Source organism: Scheffersomyces spartinae (genome assembly GCF_019049425.1).
Source record: "Scheffersomyces spartinae strain ARV_011 chromosome Unknown scaffold_21, whole genome shotgun sequence".
NCBI classification, from domain to species: Eukaryota; Fungi; Ascomycota; class Pichiomycetes; order Serinales; family Debaryomycetaceae; genus Lizanozyma; species Lizanozyma spartinae.
In genome coordinates this window covers 55653-73801 of record NW_025065068.1, presented here as the reverse complement: position 1 = coordinate 73801, position 18149 = coordinate 55653, and the positions used below count along the sequence as shown (strand labels likewise).

Below are 18149 nucleotides of genomic sequence, written 5' to 3'. Positions count from 1 at the left end.
GACTGACCAAAACAAAAAACCTAGGGCTGAGACCTGGATGTGGTCACGTGAAAGTCACGTGAAACAGACAAGTAATGAATATGTTTTCCACGAGATTGGTGTTAATCGGAACATAATCACAGTGTTAGAGATTATCACCTTAGTACACAATGATTCGTTATTTATATTATTTTGGTTATTTAATTACGTTCTTACTAAACCTACCCACTCCGTTTCGGCTTAATCGGAACTAAGGTGATGAGTCCGCGATTCCTTAAGGTAGCGCTCCCCCACGATCGGAGATAAGATTCGTGATGATGGTAAGCCTAATAATAACGGCTTTACTTGTTAACAATAACAAAAACATTATCAAAGGACATAAATAAATGTGGAGGTGCATCTTCTTCTTTTGTTTCGGTATAACTTGAGAGAGCATACGGAAGCAACGCTAGACCGTATATATATACGATCGTATAATAATACGAGCTACACCCGTATAATACGATATAGCATTGCCCCCCCATAAAATGGACTACAATAAATATACACCGAGTCCAAGACAGACAGGCCATAATTTCATAGTCAAGTATTGGTATCTCTTCACGTCCTTCTTTAGCTCGTTGGTGTTTGTACAGGTGTTGATCAATGGTGCGGTAACTTACCATCTATGGAACAAGATAACCGGATCTGAAAAGTCCAATGAACCAGTGGATGTGGATGAAAACACTTACATTCCAAGGGAACCTTACAATGATATCGACCAGATGAAACCATCCAAAGACTTGAGATACTACTGCTTACATATGGGATTGGATTTGGAAGAGTATCGTATTGTGACTGAAGATGACTATGTCCTCCCATTACACCGATTAATTGATCCCAAGGTGTCTTCGGAAGAACGGAACATGAAGAAACCAATACTTTTACAGCACGGACTTTTATCCTGTTCTTCGGCTTACGTAACCCCAGGCTTCAATTCATTGGCCTACTATTTCTTAGAGCAGGGTTACGATGTTTGGTTGGGCAACAACCGGTCGTGGTTTGAGCCAATGCACAACACCATAGAAGGCAACTTGATGCACAGTGAAGAATATTGGGACTGGGATATCCTCCATCTTGCGTACTACGATTTACCGTGCATAATCAAGACCGTCTTGAGCCACAAGCCTAACCACGAGAAGTTGGTGTATGTTGGCCATTCTCAGGGCTGTACCCAGTCAATATTGATGCTTAAGAACGGGAACTTGAGTGAAGTACATGAGATGATTGAGTTCTACATTGCATTAGCTCCAGCCATCTTCCCAGGAAACTTATTTCATCATCGAGCCTTCATCAAGTTTATTCACAGTAGAGGAAAGTTGGGCTACAAGTTAATCTTTGGATGTTGTTCGTTCCTCAGATACCTTAGCATTGCCAGATCATATTTGTATTCTACTAAGTTGTTTGGAAGTTTAACATATTACATGTTCAAGTATTTATTTGGTTGGAATGCCCGGAATTGGTGTAAGGACCGTCGGATCTGGCACTTCAATTTCATCTTCAACGTCACTTATGTTTCCTCAAGACTCATGAACTGGTGGTTAAGTGAATGGGTCCCTCAAGGATTCTCCAACCAATTACTTGCACCTAAGGCGTACAAGACCAGGGCCAATGCCATGCCACAATCGGAATTTGATGTTGATGATACTCAAAGTTATTTCCCCTTTTCCAAGCAATGGTTCACCAATGACTTGAAAACAGTTCCCATGCTTATCTTCACTGCTGGTCAAGACTTCTTGGTGGACGGTGAAAGACTCAGAACTCACATGAGAACGTACGAAAAGAACTACATCGCTGGTGAAAACTTGTTCCTTCATCATCTAGACGACTACAATCATGTGGATGTGATTTGGGCTGAAGATGTCGTGGGTAAAATCGGGTACATAGTTACGAAAACACTTGCCAAACATAACGAGCAAATAACGGTGGCTGATCCTCTGGAAAAGGTAGCTGATACTTTATTGGCTGAAACAATGAAAAACATTGCTTCAACTAAGTTGGCTGTTCAAGACGACACTCTTCTGGGTGAAACTATGAACAACATCCAATCTATAACAGTCACAGCTTAGTTATTGTGTTCCAACGAGACTATGGCATCAGAAACAGCATCCCAAAACGCTTGTGGATTAATATCATACCCAATATAGACACCATTACTACTACCATTTTCAAACATGGTTGTTTCACCTCTTTTCTCACCTTCAAGTGCAACTTGAACGGTCTCATGCCAACACTGATAGCCATATTCCTTTTGTTTCCGTTCCAAGACGGCTATCAAGCTAAAGACAGCAACTGGATCATGGACTGGAGGTCCAGTAGGGCTAACCTTAGCATATCTTTCGGCGTAGAAATTGGTTATGCTTCGAAAGAGACTGCCCTTTTTACCTTTGAAGGTGTTTCGGATAGCCTTGGTTGCAATGCATTTATGGGTGATGTTTAATGGTGATAATATGAGCTTATTATCCTGTAAAAATACGTTTGTGAATACCTTTTCTGCAGCTAAAGGGTCGGAATATAGATTGAATTCGGCATATGGAGTGATATTTCCGAGCCCAAATGCCCCTCCCATAATAGAAATATATTGAACTTGGTCACCGAAATTAGGATACTTGTCAAGCACTTTACTCAAGTTAGTTAAGGGCCCAGTCACTATGACACAAAGCTCTCCATGGGCATCTTTAGCGGCGTTATTAATAGCTTCAATATAATTTATATCTGTCTTACACTTGACATGAGGGTTCTCGGATAAATATCCCTGCGCACCTCCAATTCCTGTAGTTCCATGAATATACGAAGCTTCAGGAGCGTCACCTTCAAGCGGCTTAGACGAACCTTGGTATACGGGAATATCCGGCGATCCAAGGAATTCTAAAAATGCAATTGTATTATGAGTAGTTAATTCTAACCCCACGTTCCCATAGGAAGTGGAGATCCCTATGAGTTGTAAATATGGATTATGCATTGCCAACAATATGGCAAACACGTCATCATTGCCAGGATCGCAGTCTATCCAAACTGGTACTCTATGTGATTTTGTCATGTGTCAATGGACCTGGAAGATCGCTAAAGCAAACTCTCGTATATTTTAATCTATAGGATACTAGTTGGCTAATGGCTGCAACAATGCCGCTATAATTAAGTTGCTGTTGGTTGACACTTTTCTTACACACGGTGAAAAATGAGCGAGCACTGTACAGTAGGTGACGATCGTATATCTGCTTAAACTACGTATGTAGTTAAATACGAACCTATAATAATGCAGATATACGAATGCTTATGTATGGAATGAATCACTTTTATACTTTCCGTGGCCCTACACACATATATATTTATATAGGTATTTGTATACGGAGATCTATGGTCATACAAAACGTAACCTACCCCAGATTTCTGTGATGTTTTACCAATTGGCACGACCTTCAAAGTTTCACGTTTGTTTCTAAATGTCCTTTCCTTCTTCTTCCACAGGAACAACAAACGCACCTGCAAGTTGTAATGCAGGTTCTTCGATATTGTGATGTTGGTAAGAAAGGACCCCAACACCACCAGCATCCAACATATATTTAGGATTACAATGAACTGGGTAACCAACCCAACGAGCAGCAAGACTTCTAAGAATATGACCATGAGCAACAATAATGATATCACAAGATTTTTCTTCTTCTAAAGCTTTGAGATGAATCTTACGAATATCAGCAATGAGTTCATCCAAACGTTTAGTAACATCAACATAGGTTTCACCATTTTCACATCCATTGGCCCAAATGTTCCATGAAGATCCAAGACCACGCAGTTCTCTCAATTCAATGATTTGCTTGGTTAAAAGACCTTCATAATCACCATATTCCCATTCTCTAATTCTTTCATCAACTCTACATTCAATTTTAGCTCTTTCTTCAGGTGTTAAGGTTTCCAATATCAATTCAACAGTTTGTCTTGCTCTTGTTCTTGGAGATGAAATCACATAACGTAAATTGGGAGTTTGTACCAAATTGTTAGGTTTAGTACCAAGGAGATTTTGACCTGTAGCTCTCATTTGTCTAACTCCAAAGGGAGTTAACGGTAAGTCAGTGATGGACGTATATTGACCAGATTTGGACCACTCGGTTTGTCCATGACGAACAAAGATAAGTCTTGGACAGATTTCTTTAGCCATTTTCTTATAATCCCAGATGCAATTGCTTAGTGAGCTTCAACAATTCTTGGTGATCTCTTATATTTTGTTGGTTATTCACTACCGTATTTATGCAGTTAGAGGTTCTCTCTGTCTCAAAAATTGGATCCTGCATCTGAGCTCGTACTAATTATTTCGTAAGGGTATTGTCCGGTGAGTTCGGATAAACCCCCCCAAAGATAACTCACCATATGAAGCACACATTTACCCCTCGAACTTGTTCTTTATTGCAACGGTATTAATATGAATTATAAATTGCCAACATTCTTTTACTAAAAGCAAGCAATTGTGTTGATGGCAAATTACCCTCGGTTTTAGCCTCGGATATCGTCGCATTCAACCGACCCACGCCCTTTTAAACGCGATCTATCAAATCTTTTTTCAACCTTTCCTAAACGGCTAGCACTAAACGAGTCACATAATAATAGCATCCACTCATTAGTATAATACACTGACTATGACTGTGTATACCGCCTCTGTTACAGCACCTGTTAACATTGCTGTATGTATTTATATTTTTTTTTGTTGATCAAGTATCAACTTTCGATTCCTCTTACTGACATCTCGTATAGACATTAAAGTATTGGGGTAAAAGAGACAAGAGTCTTAACTTACCAACCAATTCGCTGATTTCAGTGACTTTATCCCAAAAGGATTTAAGAACTTTGACTTCAGTGGCCTCAAGTGCTGATTTCACCTCCGATAAGTTATGGTTGAATGGTACGGAACAAACTTTAGATACTCCTAGAACACAAGCTTGTTTGGCGGATTTAAGAAGTTTAAGACGTCAATTGGAACAAAATGATTCAACTTTACCAAAGTTAAGTGAATATGGTTTACACATCGTTAGTGAAAACAACTTTCCAACTGCTGCTGGGTTAGCTTCGTCAGCTGCTGGGTTCGCAGCTTTGGTGGCAGCTATTGCTAAAGTGTATCAGTTACCTCATGATATGACAGAAATCTCCAAGATCGCCAGAAAGGGATCAGGTTCTGCTTGTAGATCATTATTTGGAGGATATGTTGCTTGGGAAATGGGTTCCAAGGAAGATGGTTCTGATTCTCGTGCTGTTGAAGTTGCTCCTTTAAGTCATTGGCCATCTATGAAGGCTGCTATCCTCGTTGTTAGTGATGACAAGAAAGATACTCCCTCAACTGTTGGTATGCAAACCACCGTGGCTACTTCTGATTTATTCCAACAAAGAATCACCGACGTTGTTCCTGCTCGTTTCAAGGAAATGTCAAAGGCTATTATGGATAAAGATTTCGCCAAATTTGGTGAATTAACCATGAAGGATTCTAATTCATTTCATGCTGTTTGTTTGGATTCCTATCCACCTATTTTTTACTTGAATGATACTTCCAAGAAGATCATCAAATTAATTCATTCTTTAAATGATTCAGAAGGTGAAATCATTGCTGCTTATACTTTTGATGCTGGTCCAAATGCTGTTATCTATTATGATTCTGTGAATGAAGCCAAAGTCTTGGGGTTGATCCATAAATATTTCGGTTCCGTTCCTGGTTGGGATAAACTCGATACTTCTTCTTTAACTCCTTCAGATATCGTTGCTGATGATACCATGTATAAAGGTGTTAGTAGAATAATCTTGACTGAAGTTGGTCCTGGTCCTCAAGATACCACTCAAACTTTGGTAGGAGAAAATGGGTTACCTCTTTGAACCAAAAATTGTATAGTTGTATATGATTCCAATAGAATCAATATTCTCATTGTGAACCTTAACTCCGCATCTTGAAAAATTCACAGCAAGTCAATGTCAGACACAGTCATTACCTTTGCACGGTAGTACTATCACCTAAGTCCAATCACCTAAGTCCAGGGTAACCATGATGAATAGCATTCCATCAATGAGTAGAAGTATTCGAATAGGTGTGCCCGTGTTTCGAGGATATTCGTTGTGGGTTCCAAAAAATCATTCATTAAGGCCAAGATACTTCACCCATTCCACTCGAAATAGTCAGAAACCATCACCAGATCCAAATCCCAAGCCTTCACGTCCACTGCAGATCATCAATGCTGCTAAACAAAGGGTTCAACCAAACGTACAGCAAATTATCACCAAAGCTAAAGATAAAGTGCCTCCAAATGTCCAGCAGTTACTATTGAAAGACAACGTCTACACTATCCCCAATTATCTCACGTTGACTCGGATTATAACTACTCCTGTGATTGGTTACTGTATTGTAAAGGGACATAATGATTTGGGAGGGGCCATATTTGTATATTCATGTATCACTGACTTTGTTGATGGCTACATTGCCCGTAACTTCAAGAACCAAAAGTCCATCATGGGTTCTATCCTTGATCCCATAGCAGATAAGTTTCTTATGGGTATATGTACGCTTTCATTGGCATATGTTAGTGCTATTCCAGGGTACTTGGCATTGTTGATCATTGGAAGAGATGCCATGCTCTCGTTGATGGGGTTCTTTTATCGATGGAAGTCATTACCTCCTGGTTCAAGGAATTGGAAGAACTGGATAGATATTTCCAAACCAACCATTAGTGTTCACCCCAATATGCTTTCTAAGATCAATACAGGCCTTCAAATGGTATACATTGGAGGATTGGTTCTTATGAGTGGATTAGAACGGGTAATTGACCCTACCATCTTGGGTACCTTTTATTCCTATTTTGAAGTGGTAGTTGCCATCACTACTATCACCAGTGGTGCATCATATTTGAATAAAAAGCATTTTAAGGTCATTCCATCACCATTTAAATGATTGAAGTATCATGATCATCTTATGATTCCTATAGAAGATCACTCTGCACATGAGTTGTTTATATATCCAATTCAAAACAGGTTTATCACAATATTTAGGTGAAATATCGCCTAGGACTTTTATATAACTCATTATCACATAGTCAAGCATCTCATCACTATAGTGCTCGCTCACCAACTCATCAACGACTTGTTTAGGAAGTCCATTGGTCAGTTTAAGGTACCTCCACTTCAATAATAGATGAATTCTATTGGCTATTTTGAACACCAGGGCCCTTGATAAGGCTGTGGCTTTCATAAGACGTTGTAATTGATTCAACTTGAACTCCATCATAGGTGTAAACTCCATTTGCTCATATACAACATACATAGTTATAGTTAGTAGAGGCATGATGGTTAAAGTGCATTTATCAAACACTTGTATCATACCGTGCAATGGTATGCAAGTATCATTTGATTTAAGGAGTTGTAGAAGAATCTTTCTATATTCTGATTTGGGAGTAAACTCCGTAACCAAACTTAGACTATGACTGAAGGCACTTTGACTCAGACAGTAGCTGAAGATTTGACTCAGACCTTGATTGTGGCTTTCACTTGTTGATGCTTGACTACAGTTGTTGATATTTTGCTCTGTTACTTGCAACCTATTGAATACCTCTACCAAATGTTAGTACTTAGTGATAAATATTATGACTCGTCATATCTCATCATGCGAGTCATATCTTTCTATACGAGTAATATCACGTCATACCTTCCCAATTGACATTCCAAGAATGCTTCAACTTGACTAAACATACAGCCAACGGGATGTCAATCTCCATCATAATGGTGTATGTTGTTGAGGATCAAAAGAATATAACTTGGTGGCAAAATTTTATGCATTGACTGTCAACTGACCACCAATTTCATCTTTAACATCACCAGTAGCAGGCACCTTATTTCGTAATCGTATCCATACTCGCCTTCTAATGAAATGGCCCATGTAATGTTTCCCCTTCCAGTGTTTACTTGCAAAGAATAGTCGGGAATAAACCCATCCTTCTTCGTCAACATCACTGGCCATCAACACATACCATTCAGGCCAAGTCCATTCCCATCCAAAATCAGATAAGGGGAATTGAGATAAATCTCCAAGCAGATACAAGTTATCTCCGCTCAATTGTTGAAAGTTTGTCGGATCCATCTTGGGGATAAGGGTTTTCCCTGAGTATAAGGGGATCCCCAATACCTTCATACCTCTTTGGTTTTCAACCACCAATTCCAATCGATACTCGGAGCTCGGTACACCATTCAAATGGTCATTTCGAAGTATTGTAAAGAGGTAATCTGTTTCATTACTTGGAGTCTCTAGTCGTTGTTTGAGTTCACGGACTTGAGGTAAGTTGTTGAATCGGTGGAAGATAGCCCTATCATAGACTATGTTCATGGTATTGATGATAATATTAGTATATTATAGAGTGAAAGTGCAGGAGTGAAGGGTGTATTGGGGTAAACTTAATGTAGTAGACGTAATACGTTCATGGATACTGTATATGAAAATGTTACTACGGGTAAGAGAAAGCTCATAACTATATTAGCCCTTCATCGTATATATTCCGTTGCCTTCTATTATTCCGTTGACGCATATTGTTCCCGTGTATACGAGAGGATACAACATACTAATCTTGCATAGACAATGCCTGGAATAATCTATTAACTCTTAGTTTTACTTCTCCAACGGTATATTACAGAACGCGTAGAGTATATTTCAGCATGAGAAAATTAATACTATCCAGATGAACTTGCAATACGAACTCCTTGTTATAATAAGTTCCCCTACATTACAGCCGGAGATAGCCGTTATCCCAAAGGACCAAAAAAATGGAGCAACTATGCAGTAGTACGATGTTAGCATACTACTGCATACCTTCGTAGTATATAACAGCTATAGTAGAGTACACTGTAAACACTGTATGCACTGTAAACACTGTATGCACTGTAAACACTGTATGCACTGTATACGATATTAATAGGATACGCCTAATCACAATATCATCACTTTTTAGCACCGTTCCAGCCGCCACTGCCGGGGGGCTGTCGATGAGCGAAGATCCGGCATCCTTTGTGCTACGACGTGTGCTCACCAACATCCATCATTATGACCTGATGGGACTGAATAGCAAGGACACTCCAAGAAAATAAGGAGTTCCACTTAAATCCATACGGTGGGCATTATAGTGAGTGTGTGTGTAGCGGAAGGAAGAAAGAAACAAATTGACACAAGTGAGTGAATTTTTCCTTTACTTCGGACAGAAGTCTTTTAACTTATATTGTTGATGATAAAAGAGTAGTGCTAAATTTTTCATTAATAATCAAAGGAGGCACATTGTATATTGTCTTTGTTATTGTTTGCAGTTCATAAATGAACTTTCATTCAGGGACATCCCAGAATCCATCAGCTAATCCTCCAACTCATACACTGACTTCTTCTCTAGATCCGAGTCAATCACAGTCTGCTGCTAATCGTCCCCATCGATTTTTACCTTACCAACACAATCCTGGCCATAATAATCTGCAGTTGCATCCACATCAACATCATCAACTGCTCCAACAACAAACTCCCCCCTTTGACTTTGCAACGGCCAGAACAGTGAACAACAGTTCGGCTTTGTCCTACAACAGTACCAGCGAAGTTAGTTCCGTGACGAACTCAAGCACGTTTTCAGTCCATCCTCAATTTGCATCATCTGAAAACTCAGAAGAGTCAAAGTATCCAACAGAAGCAATGCACGAGAAAAGAAGTGTCAATTCAAATGGCACGGAAAAGGACTTCTTCCCTAACCACAATCCCTTTGACTTTAATTCTTATCCCATAACCAATCCTCCGCTTATTGATGCCACTTATATCAATTATGCTGCTGATGGACATCGTACAAGAAGAAGAATTTCCATTTCTAATGGTCAGATTGGTCAAATTGTTAATCATGAAGCAATTTTTGATTCTGATTTTAGTCTTGATGATGGTTATAATCAACAGGGAGTGGGGAATGAAGATTCCATTCAAGATGTCCCACCATTTCCACCAGGGTTTGTAGATGATACTCTTTTATTAGGCATGGGGAATATACAGCCTAAAGCTGTAATATCTCCTCAACAGCAGCAACAGCAACAACATTTACCCCCTCATCAAGATCCTCGGCATCGGGCTGGACCCGCTTTTAATCACAACATGTTCAAGGTAGAGCAAGAATCACAACCACAAGTACAACCACAAGTGCAACCACAAGTGCAACCACAAGTGCAACCACAAGTGCAACCACAAGTACAACCACAAGTACAACCTCAAGTACAACCACAAACACATGCACCAATTGCTCTTTCTCAAGGACTTCATGGGTCACCACCAATCAACGGTAGATTAGATCATCAAGCAGTCGTTGGAATGCCACCATCATCTAAAGTTCTTAGGACAACGACAGCAGTTCCTGTTAACCAAAACACAGGACTACCAGACTCATTAGCAGATGCTGCAGGAGTTCCACCACCCAATCATCAGCTTATATACAACAATGAAGTCATCTATAACCCCAACGATGGGCCCATACCTGGGACAGCAGCCTGGAAGAAGGAAAGACTCTTGGAAAGAAATCGGATTGCTGCTTCAAAATGTCGTCAACGGAAGAAACAAGCTCAGCAAGAATTGGTGTCTAATATTTCCAAATATGAAAAGAAAAATGATGAAATGAGAGAAACAATGGCCAATTATGCTCAGCTTATATCCATTTATAATGAGCATTTGAAGTTATATTTTAAACTGGGGAATCCAAGTTGTTTAGAATCTCTTAGAAAATATGTTGATATCGATATCGGGGAGGCTGTCAATTTACTTGAAAAGAAGAATCAGGGTGTAAGCATCAAACAAGAGAAGAATCTTTAGCTTTTATGTTATTATTATTATTATTTTTGTTACTATAATTATTATCATTTAATTGTATTAATACAGCATGAAGTTAAGTGGTAGTGGTGTTAGTTAGTTTAATTTACTTAGAGAAATGACTGCACTACCGCGATAACCTTTTGAAGACAGATATAGCAGAATCATTATGACATAGTGTATCATATTATAACGTTCTATAATACCGTAATATAGAGTATATACAAGTATTGGTCATGAAAAGAATCGCGTGCTTGGGGTAATGCCAGTAGTGAAATACCCGCGCTACCATTGCACAACCTCCTTTCTTTTATTACTGAGCCGTTATAAGGTATATTATATTTGGATTATGGTTCTATAGAACGTCATAGAAAACTACACTTTTAAATACCAACAAAGGGATACGAATCTACATTACTATGTTAATTGTGCAATATACTTTATCAATGGCGCTACCGATCACTTGGTAGCTCATGGTAGCGCCATTGAAAATTTTGCTATCGCCATACAAAATAAGCAGTAACGATTCACCTTAAAACAACAAGCAAGAAGGAGTTTACCTTTACATATTTAGGCATATAACGATGTCACTTAAGTTGCCACAAGCTCCCAATAGCGGGCTTTTCAAACAAGGATACCAAGCATATTCAAGTGCTGATGGAGTGGTGATCAGAAACATTGAAGCCGTGAGAGAGATCACTCTGATGGTTCAAACATCCTTTGGCCCATGTGGTAGACAAAAGATTGTTGTGAATAAGATGGGCAGAGTTTTCATTACCAGTGATGCCGCCACTATTCTTGAACAATTGGAGATCATTCACCCGGCCGTGAAGATTTTAGTTGGGGCCACTAAACAACAAGAGTTTGAAATGGGTGATGGGACCAACTTTGTTATGGTGTTGGCAGGTGAACTTTTGAATGTTGCTGAAAAGTTGATATCTTTGGGGTTAAACGTTAGTGAGATCATCCAGGGGTATACCATGGCGGTTAAATATACGTTGAGTCAATTGAATGATTTAATTGTTGATACTTCTACAGATTTATCACTGTTTGAACAATTACGTAAAGTTATTAAGCCCGTGGTTGCCTCTAAGCAATATGGCTCTGAAGATATTATTTCCAAGTTGGTAGTTGAAGCTGTCCAGATTGTATTGAACCCCAATAGACCTCAAAACTTCAATGTTGATTCCATTAGAGTCGTCAAGATCATGGGGGCTTCATTGCCAACCTCCGAGGTCATCAAGGGTATGGTATTCCCCCGTGAACCGGAAACAACCGTTAAAAACATCAATACCAAATCTAAAGTGGTGGTCTTCACTTGTCCTATTGACATTTCAACCACCGAAACTAAGGGGACCGTGTTGTTACATAATGCTCAAGAGATGTTAGACTTTACCAAAGGTGAAGAACAACAATTGGATCAAATGTGTAAAGAGATCAATGATTCCGGAGTGAAGGTTGTTGTTGCTGGATCATCTGTTGGAGATTTGGCATTACATTATTTCAATAAATACGATATCTTGGTGTTGAAAGTACCAAGTAAGTTTGACTTGAGAAGAATATGTCAAGTTTGTGGAGCCACACCTTTACCAAGATTAGGAGCGCCAATGCCTGAAGAAGTTGGTTCTATTGCTGTGATTGAAACCAAGGAAATTGGGGGGGATAGAGTCACTATTTTCAGACAAGATGAAGATTCTATTTCAAGAACTGCCACCATTGTTTTAAGAGGTGCAACTCAAAATACTCTTGATGATATTGAAAGAAGTATTGATGATGGTGTTAACTCCATCAAGGGGTTAATCAAAGATGATAAACTTTTACCCGGAGCAGGTGCCATAGAAATGGAATTGATCAAACAATTGACTCAATATGGTGAAAAGACTTCTGGTTTAATGCAATTACCAATTAAACATTTTGCTAAAGCATTTGAAGTTATACCTCGTTTATTAGCAGAAACTGCTGGTTTAGATTCCACTGAAGCCTTAAGTAAACTTTATGCTGCTCATTCCGATATTAACGGGAAGTGTCTTGGTATTAATATTGAAGGTGATGGGTTGGTTGATATTAAACAAGAAGGAATCTATGATTTGTTGTCTTCAAAGAGTAATGCCATTGCATTGGCTGTCGAAGCAACCACCACCATTCTTTCAGTTGATCAAATCATTATGGCCAAGAGAGCTGGTGGTCCAGTCATTCCTAAACAACCAAGAGCCGGTAACTGGGATCAAGATGATTAATAGTGTACATTAATAGTGTAAGTATAGTAAATAAGTGTTCACCTGCTTATGCTCTTCCCATTCTTAACAAATAATTTGACCTTATCAAGATCCTTCTCTCCGTTGGGATCTTCCACTCCTCCACTAACATCAAACCCAATCACTCGTCCAAGTTCAACTGTGTCCTTCAAGTTATATGGAGTCAACCCTCCAGCAAGAATGTACCTGCCATCTCTCAATTGATCCACAAGCTCCCAGTCTATAATTTTCCCTTCTCCACCCGCTTCAGAGTCCAATAACGGCATTATAAACCCGTGAGCCCTGTACTTGAGTAGATCAGAATCTTCACCAAGCAATTCAGTATCCAAGAACTCAGTGAACTTATCTCCGTCTCGAGGCACAACTATCCTCGGGATAATACCGAACGGATGGCCCAATTGCTTATTGTAGTCCAAATACTCCTGGAGTCTCTCGTTGCCATGAAGCTGAATGAAATCAACACCGATTTCTTTAGCCACCTCAAACACGTGATCAATGGGTTGATTCTGAACAACTCCAACCAAGTAAGGGCCCTTCTGACCCACTAGTTGCTTCGCTTTGACAAAGTAGTCGTCGGTATCAACATACTCTTGTGCTGAGAGCAATGCTAGCATCTCATTGGCCGATGCTTTCTGGTGTGACTTGGTCAATTGTGAAATCTGCTGACCAATTTCAGTGGGAACGGTTCTTTGTTTATTGGGCACTAAGATTACTCCTAAAAGATCTGCACCGGCGTTAATTGCCGTCTCTGCCGCTTCCACGGTTCTGAGACCGCATATTTTTACCAAATGTGGCATCGGAATTTGACTTAAAAGAAAACAATGGTCTAACTTCACATTTAACTCAAGAATTTAACTCCCAAAAACTATCACCAGAGTCGTGCGAATACCAAGTATTCCTACATTAAAAAGCATTAAATAGCATCGTCATAATATTACAAATAACTGACTCAAGATACACAGTAGCAAGAGCATACATAGTTTGTATACATGAGAGAAGTAAATGAAAACAGATAATAAAAGAAAGAAAGAAAAAAAGAGATAAGCAAAAAAAAAATATAACCGTTTGATCAGAAAAGCGACATTAAAGATCAAGATCATTCTGTTAAAATTGTTACAAAGTGTAAGTACAAGCATATACTTCTTCCTCCAATTAATCCTTTCTTGACCATCTCCATATTCTTGCAGTGCAGTCACCAGAACCAGTGGCAAAGATTCCTTCCTTACCTTCGGAGTTCAATGCAACAGCAACTGAAATAACAGAGTTACGATGACCTTGTAACATCAACAAGGGGTTACCGGATTTTTGATCCCAGAAAATAACCCCTCTGTCTTTAGAACCAGACAAAATGTACTCATTGTTTGGAGTTGAACAAACGGATAACACAAAGTCTTTGTGTCCAATGTATGTTACAGCACAACTGGATCTCTTGGATGCGGTGGATGAAGCTCCATCGTCCAGCTTTAACAAGTTCCACAATTTAACTGTACGATCCAAAGAACCTGAAGCAATTTGTCTACCACTAGTAGAGAAAGCAACTGAATAAACAGAATCGTCATGGCCATTACCATTTTCATTCCCTGAATCCAATCTGTCAACAAGGAATCCAGTAGTAGAATCCCACACTCTAACAGTTCTATCCAAAGAACCAGCTGCGATTTTCATTCCATCAGGTGAAACCGCAACAGTTGTAACACCATCTTCAATAGATAAGGTCAATGAACATTGTGATGATCTTAAATCCCATATTCTAACAGTGCGGTCACCAGAACCAGATACTAATCGGTTACCATCAGGGAAAAAGTCCAAAGAATAAATATCTTGTTCATGTCCTCTTAAAATCTTGATTATTCTCTTTGTTTGTAAATCCCAAATTCTGATTAGTTTGTCTTCAGCACCAGTGGCCAATAACTTACCATCAGGAGAGAAACACACTGATCTAATGTATAAATCTCCATTGGCACTTGTGTTAGCAACTTCATTGGAAGTACCATTGGAACTAGCATTAGTACTGTTACCATTGGAGTCTGCTGCATCTTCCTTAACATCAGAAGAGTTGGATGTGTTATCATCAATTAATCTGGCAATACGTTCACCAGTCTTGACATTATAAACTTGTGTGGTCTTGTTACATCCAGTAGCAATAAGTTCTCCATTTTTAGAGAACCTAACACAACACACAACGGAAGAATGGTCCAAAGAGTGAATCAACTCAACATCCAAATCCTTCTTGAATGCTGGGTTATACAATACATAATAATCATTGTTCTTCTTTTTGAATCCTTCAGCAGCATTGTTGACATCCAAATCTGTTAAGAATGGAGGAATTTCCTTAACATGTAATGCCTTCTCATTAGGATAAGCAATGTATTGGGATTTATCGATTATTTGCAAGGGAGTTGAAAATTCAATCTCATTGCTCTTGGATTCTTCGTCACCTTCTTGGTTTGGAGAGGAGTTTGTAGATACTACTGCAGTTGAAGTAGCAGCATTAGCAGCATTGGGAGATCCAGCTGTTACTCCACCAGGAGATGACTTTACTGGTTGGGCCACATTCAGCTGAGGTGTACCAGCGGCTGCTGGAATGGTAGGAGTAGCAGCAGCAGCAGCAGGAGTAGCACCAGGTTGGAGAGCTGGAGTAGCAACTCCGGCAGCAGGTGAAGCTGCGGATGTTCCACTAGCAGTTGCTGGAGGTTGAGGAACTGTGGATCCAGTACCAACGGGAGCAGCACCGGCAGCTGGAGGTGCCAATGGTTGGAGAGGTTGTTGCAGTTGTTGGATTGGTGGGGGTTGGTAACCACCAAACACCAAAGGTTGTTGTTGTTGTTGTTGAGGAAGAGTGCCTTGTTGAGGTCTTTGTTCCACACCATTTTGTTTAGCCAATTGTTGTTGTTGTTGTGCTTGGGCTTGGGCTTGGGCTTGAGCATGGGCCTGAGCTTGTGCTTGAGCTTGCTGTTGTTGAACCTGTTGAATTTGTTGTTGTTGCCTATCTCTTGTTTCCAATTCTGTTTTTAATCTCAAGATTTCCTCTTCATAAGCCTCTTTAATTTTACGATGAGCCATTTCCAACTCGTAAACTGTTTGTCTAATTTGTTGCATTTCCGCGGTTTGTTGGTTATACTTCAAATCATAATCTTCTTTAACTTGCTTGAAAGATGAGGCTTCATTGAAAGCAAAGTCAAATTCTTGCTTGACAGCATCCAACAATTCATTTAATCTTTTCTTGTGTTGTTGTCTTTGTTGTTGCTGTTGTTGCTGTTGTTGCTGTTGTTGCTGTTGCTGTTGAGCCTGTTGAGCCTGCTGTTGTTGAGCCTGTTGTTGCTGAACTTGTTGTTGTTGTGCCTGTTGTGCCTGTTGCTGTTGAGCCTGTTGTTGTTGCTGTTGTTGTTGCTGTTGAGCTTGTTGTTGTTGGGCAGCAGCAGCAGCGGCAGCCTGCTGCTGCAGTTGTTGCTGAGAAACCACAGAATTAGATGCGTATACAGACATTGCCATAGGCTAGTTGCGAATACGCACTAGAAATACCAGAAACGGAGATTTAGGAAATGAGAACTTTTACCGTTGGTAATTCAATGCTTAGGGATGGTTCCGTAATCAATCTCAACGTCGATAATTCTACCGACAACTGGCAATGTTCACGTGATACCGGATGAAAGTTAGTTCCACCTGATTGGTGATTAAGAAGATAGCAAAAAGAAAAAGGTGGGCCGTTTTACCGTTGTTGTTTTTTCAACAGCGAAATTTTAATTCTCAAGACGGGGTTACCCGGCACGCGGGATTTTAGAAAGGCAGATAACGACTCATGAGTCTTTTGGACACATGTTTCAAATTAGGGCAGCAGTCAACGTCAAGATGGTAAAAAGATGAGATCGGTGATTACATAGTCATAGATAGAGTCATAGTGAGAGTAAAGCAAATGCAATGGTCTACACCAGTACTAAATATACTTATAGTATATACCTATTATTGTGCATGTATGAGATAATCAATTAGGGGTAAAGAAATGCCAGCCCTTCATATTCAAGTGTATTTGTGTTGTCTTATTAAACTGATAGCATCTGAAATCTACACATTGTACGAGATTATGGCTACTGTCTAATTATGGCAGTTGCTACTTGTTAAAATCATGCATGTATGTGGACCTAGTTTAGATCTGGTGCTGCCGGTTTTACCATGTCCGTGTTTTCCCTAATTTCTTGTGAGTCCTCGTGAACTTTACATTACATTCTTTGTGGGGTTGGCAATTAATGAACAAGAGACGACTTCCTTGAGAGTATACTCATATAAGTTTAAGTTATATGCCATACAAGAGCAATAAGGTGAGAAGAGTTTCATTGAGAGAATAATAGGTGCAAATACTTTCTGCTATTGTTTCTTACGAATATTACTACGATTGCTAGTCACAATTAACTCTAATTTTTACCTTTGTGGTCAACTTATGTTGACTCCTCCTATCTTTGTTCATTATGAACATTGTTGTGCTTATAGGCCGATAACTGCCGTGTTTGTACCATTATTTACTGTCCAATGAAAACAATATGTCATATGCTTACATAAGTATATCGCGTATGGTAGCGCAGGACGCTAATAAAGTGAGATGAAATCCATATTGAATGATAACTATTGAGTGATGTACTGTTAAACAAGTAATAAAATGGTTACGCTTGGAAGTAGGGTCTTCCGTGGGAAGAAGGAACAAGAAGCCTTTGACAAATCATTTGCTGGGAGATACCAAAAGATGCTTCGGAAAAATCATTTCCTTTATTTTGGACTTCCATTCATTCTACTGATTGTTGCAGGTTCGTTATATCTACGTAAATTCACTAGTTTGAAATGGGAACGATACGATGAGAAATACCGTCAATGTGGAGAGGAAGAAATGTTGAATATGATTGAGAATAAACGAGTGGTGAACAAGAGAGATGATTATTATCGATTACAAGGTTTACTCAGTGATCATTTGGACAAGGAAGTGCAATCAAATGATGATTATGATATAGTTAGAGTTAAGAGGAAGAAGGAAGATGAGCCTGTGTGGTGAGATTCCA

General features: G+C 39.4%; 10 protein-coding genes across 10 annotated transcripts; 5 read left to right on the top strand and 5 right to left on the bottom strand.

The window, feature by feature from the left end:
* Window positions 1-506: 506 nt before the first annotated feature.
* KQ657_002571 (sterol esterase) lies at window positions 507-1968 on the top strand (the record flags this gene model as incomplete). The annotated part of the gene is made up of 2 exons (XM_043193329.1): window positions 507-1897; window positions 1965-1968. The coding sequence occupies 2 exons, from the start codon at window positions 507-509 to the stop codon at window positions 1966-1968; spliced, it is 1395 nt and encodes a 464-aa protein (XP_043047516.1).
* Window positions 1969-2083: 115 nt separating this feature from the next.
* URH1 (trifunctional uridine nucleosidase/nicotinamide riboside hydrolase/nicotinic acid riboside hydrolase) lies at window positions 2084-2980 on the bottom strand (the record flags this gene model as incomplete). Its single annotated transcript, XM_043193328.1, has 1 exon — window positions 2084-2980. The coding sequence occupies one exon, from the start codon at window positions 2978-2980 to the stop codon at window positions 2084-2086; it is 897 nt and encodes a 298-aa protein (XP_043047515.1).
* A 477-nt stretch (window positions 2981-3457) lies between these two features.
* On the bottom strand, window positions 3458-4174 carry KQ657_002569 (sedoheptulose-bisphosphatase; the record flags this gene model as incomplete). The annotated part of the gene is made up of 1 exon (XM_043193327.1): window positions 3458-4174. One exon carries the CDS (start codon window positions 4172-4174, stop codon window positions 3458-3460), a length of 717 nt encoding a protein of 238 aa, XP_043047514.1.
* Window positions 4175-4649: 475 nt separating this feature from the next.
* On the top strand, window positions 4650-6937 carry MVD (diphosphomevalonate decarboxylase; the record flags this gene model as incomplete). The annotated part of the gene is made up of 3 exons (XM_043193326.1): window positions 4650-4694; window positions 4774-5858; window positions 6169-6937. The coding sequence occupies 3 exons, from the start codon at window positions 4650-4652 to the stop codon at window positions 6935-6937; spliced, it is 1899 nt and encodes a 632-aa protein (XP_043047513.1).
* Window positions 6938-7810: 873 nt separating this feature from the next.
* Window positions 7811-8362, bottom strand: KQ657_002567 (uncharacterized protein; the record flags this gene model as incomplete). The annotated part of the gene is made up of 1 exon (XM_043193325.1): window positions 7811-8362. The coding sequence occupies one exon, from the start codon at window positions 8360-8362 to the stop codon at window positions 7811-7813; it is 552 nt and encodes a 183-aa protein (XP_043047512.1).
* Window positions 8363-8807: 445 nt separating this feature from the next.
* On the top strand, window positions 8808-10852 carry RCA1 (Rca1p; the record flags this gene model as incomplete). The annotated part of the gene is made up of 3 exons (XM_043193324.1): window positions 8808-8812; window positions 9297-9303; window positions 9365-10852. 3 exons carry the CDS (start codon window positions 8808-8810, stop codon window positions 10850-10852), a joined length of 1500 nt encoding a protein of 499 aa, XP_043047511.1.
* Window positions 10853-11433: 581 nt separating this feature from the next.
* Window positions 11434-13086, top strand: CCT8 (chaperonin-containing T-complex subunit; the record flags this gene model as incomplete). Its single annotated transcript, XM_043193323.1, has 1 exon — window positions 11434-13086. One exon carries the CDS (start codon window positions 11434-11436, stop codon window positions 13084-13086), a length of 1653 nt encoding a protein of 550 aa, XP_043047510.1.
* Window positions 13087-13124: 38 nt separating this feature from the next.
* On the bottom strand, window positions 13125-13901 carry TRP1 (phosphoribosylanthranilate isomerase; the record flags this gene model as incomplete). The annotated part of the gene is made up of 1 exon (XM_043193322.1): window positions 13125-13901. One exon carries the CDS (start codon window positions 13899-13901, stop codon window positions 13125-13127), a length of 777 nt encoding a protein of 258 aa, XP_043047509.1.
* Window positions 13902-14256: 355 nt separating this feature from the next.
* TUP1 (chromatin-silencing transcriptional regulator) lies at window positions 14257-16590 on the bottom strand (the record flags this gene model as incomplete). The annotated part of the gene is made up of 1 exon (XM_043193321.1): window positions 14257-16590. The coding sequence occupies one exon, from the start codon at window positions 16588-16590 to the stop codon at window positions 14257-14259; it is 2334 nt and encodes a 777-aa protein (XP_043047508.1).
* A 1165-nt stretch (window positions 16591-17755) lies between these two features.
* Window positions 17756-18142, top strand: COX16 (uncharacterized protein; the record flags this gene model as incomplete). The annotated part of the gene is made up of 1 exon (XM_043193320.1): window positions 17756-18142. One exon carries the CDS (start codon window positions 17756-17758, stop codon window positions 18140-18142), a length of 387 nt encoding a protein of 128 aa, XP_043047507.1.
* Window positions 18143-18149: the final 7 nt, after the last annotated feature.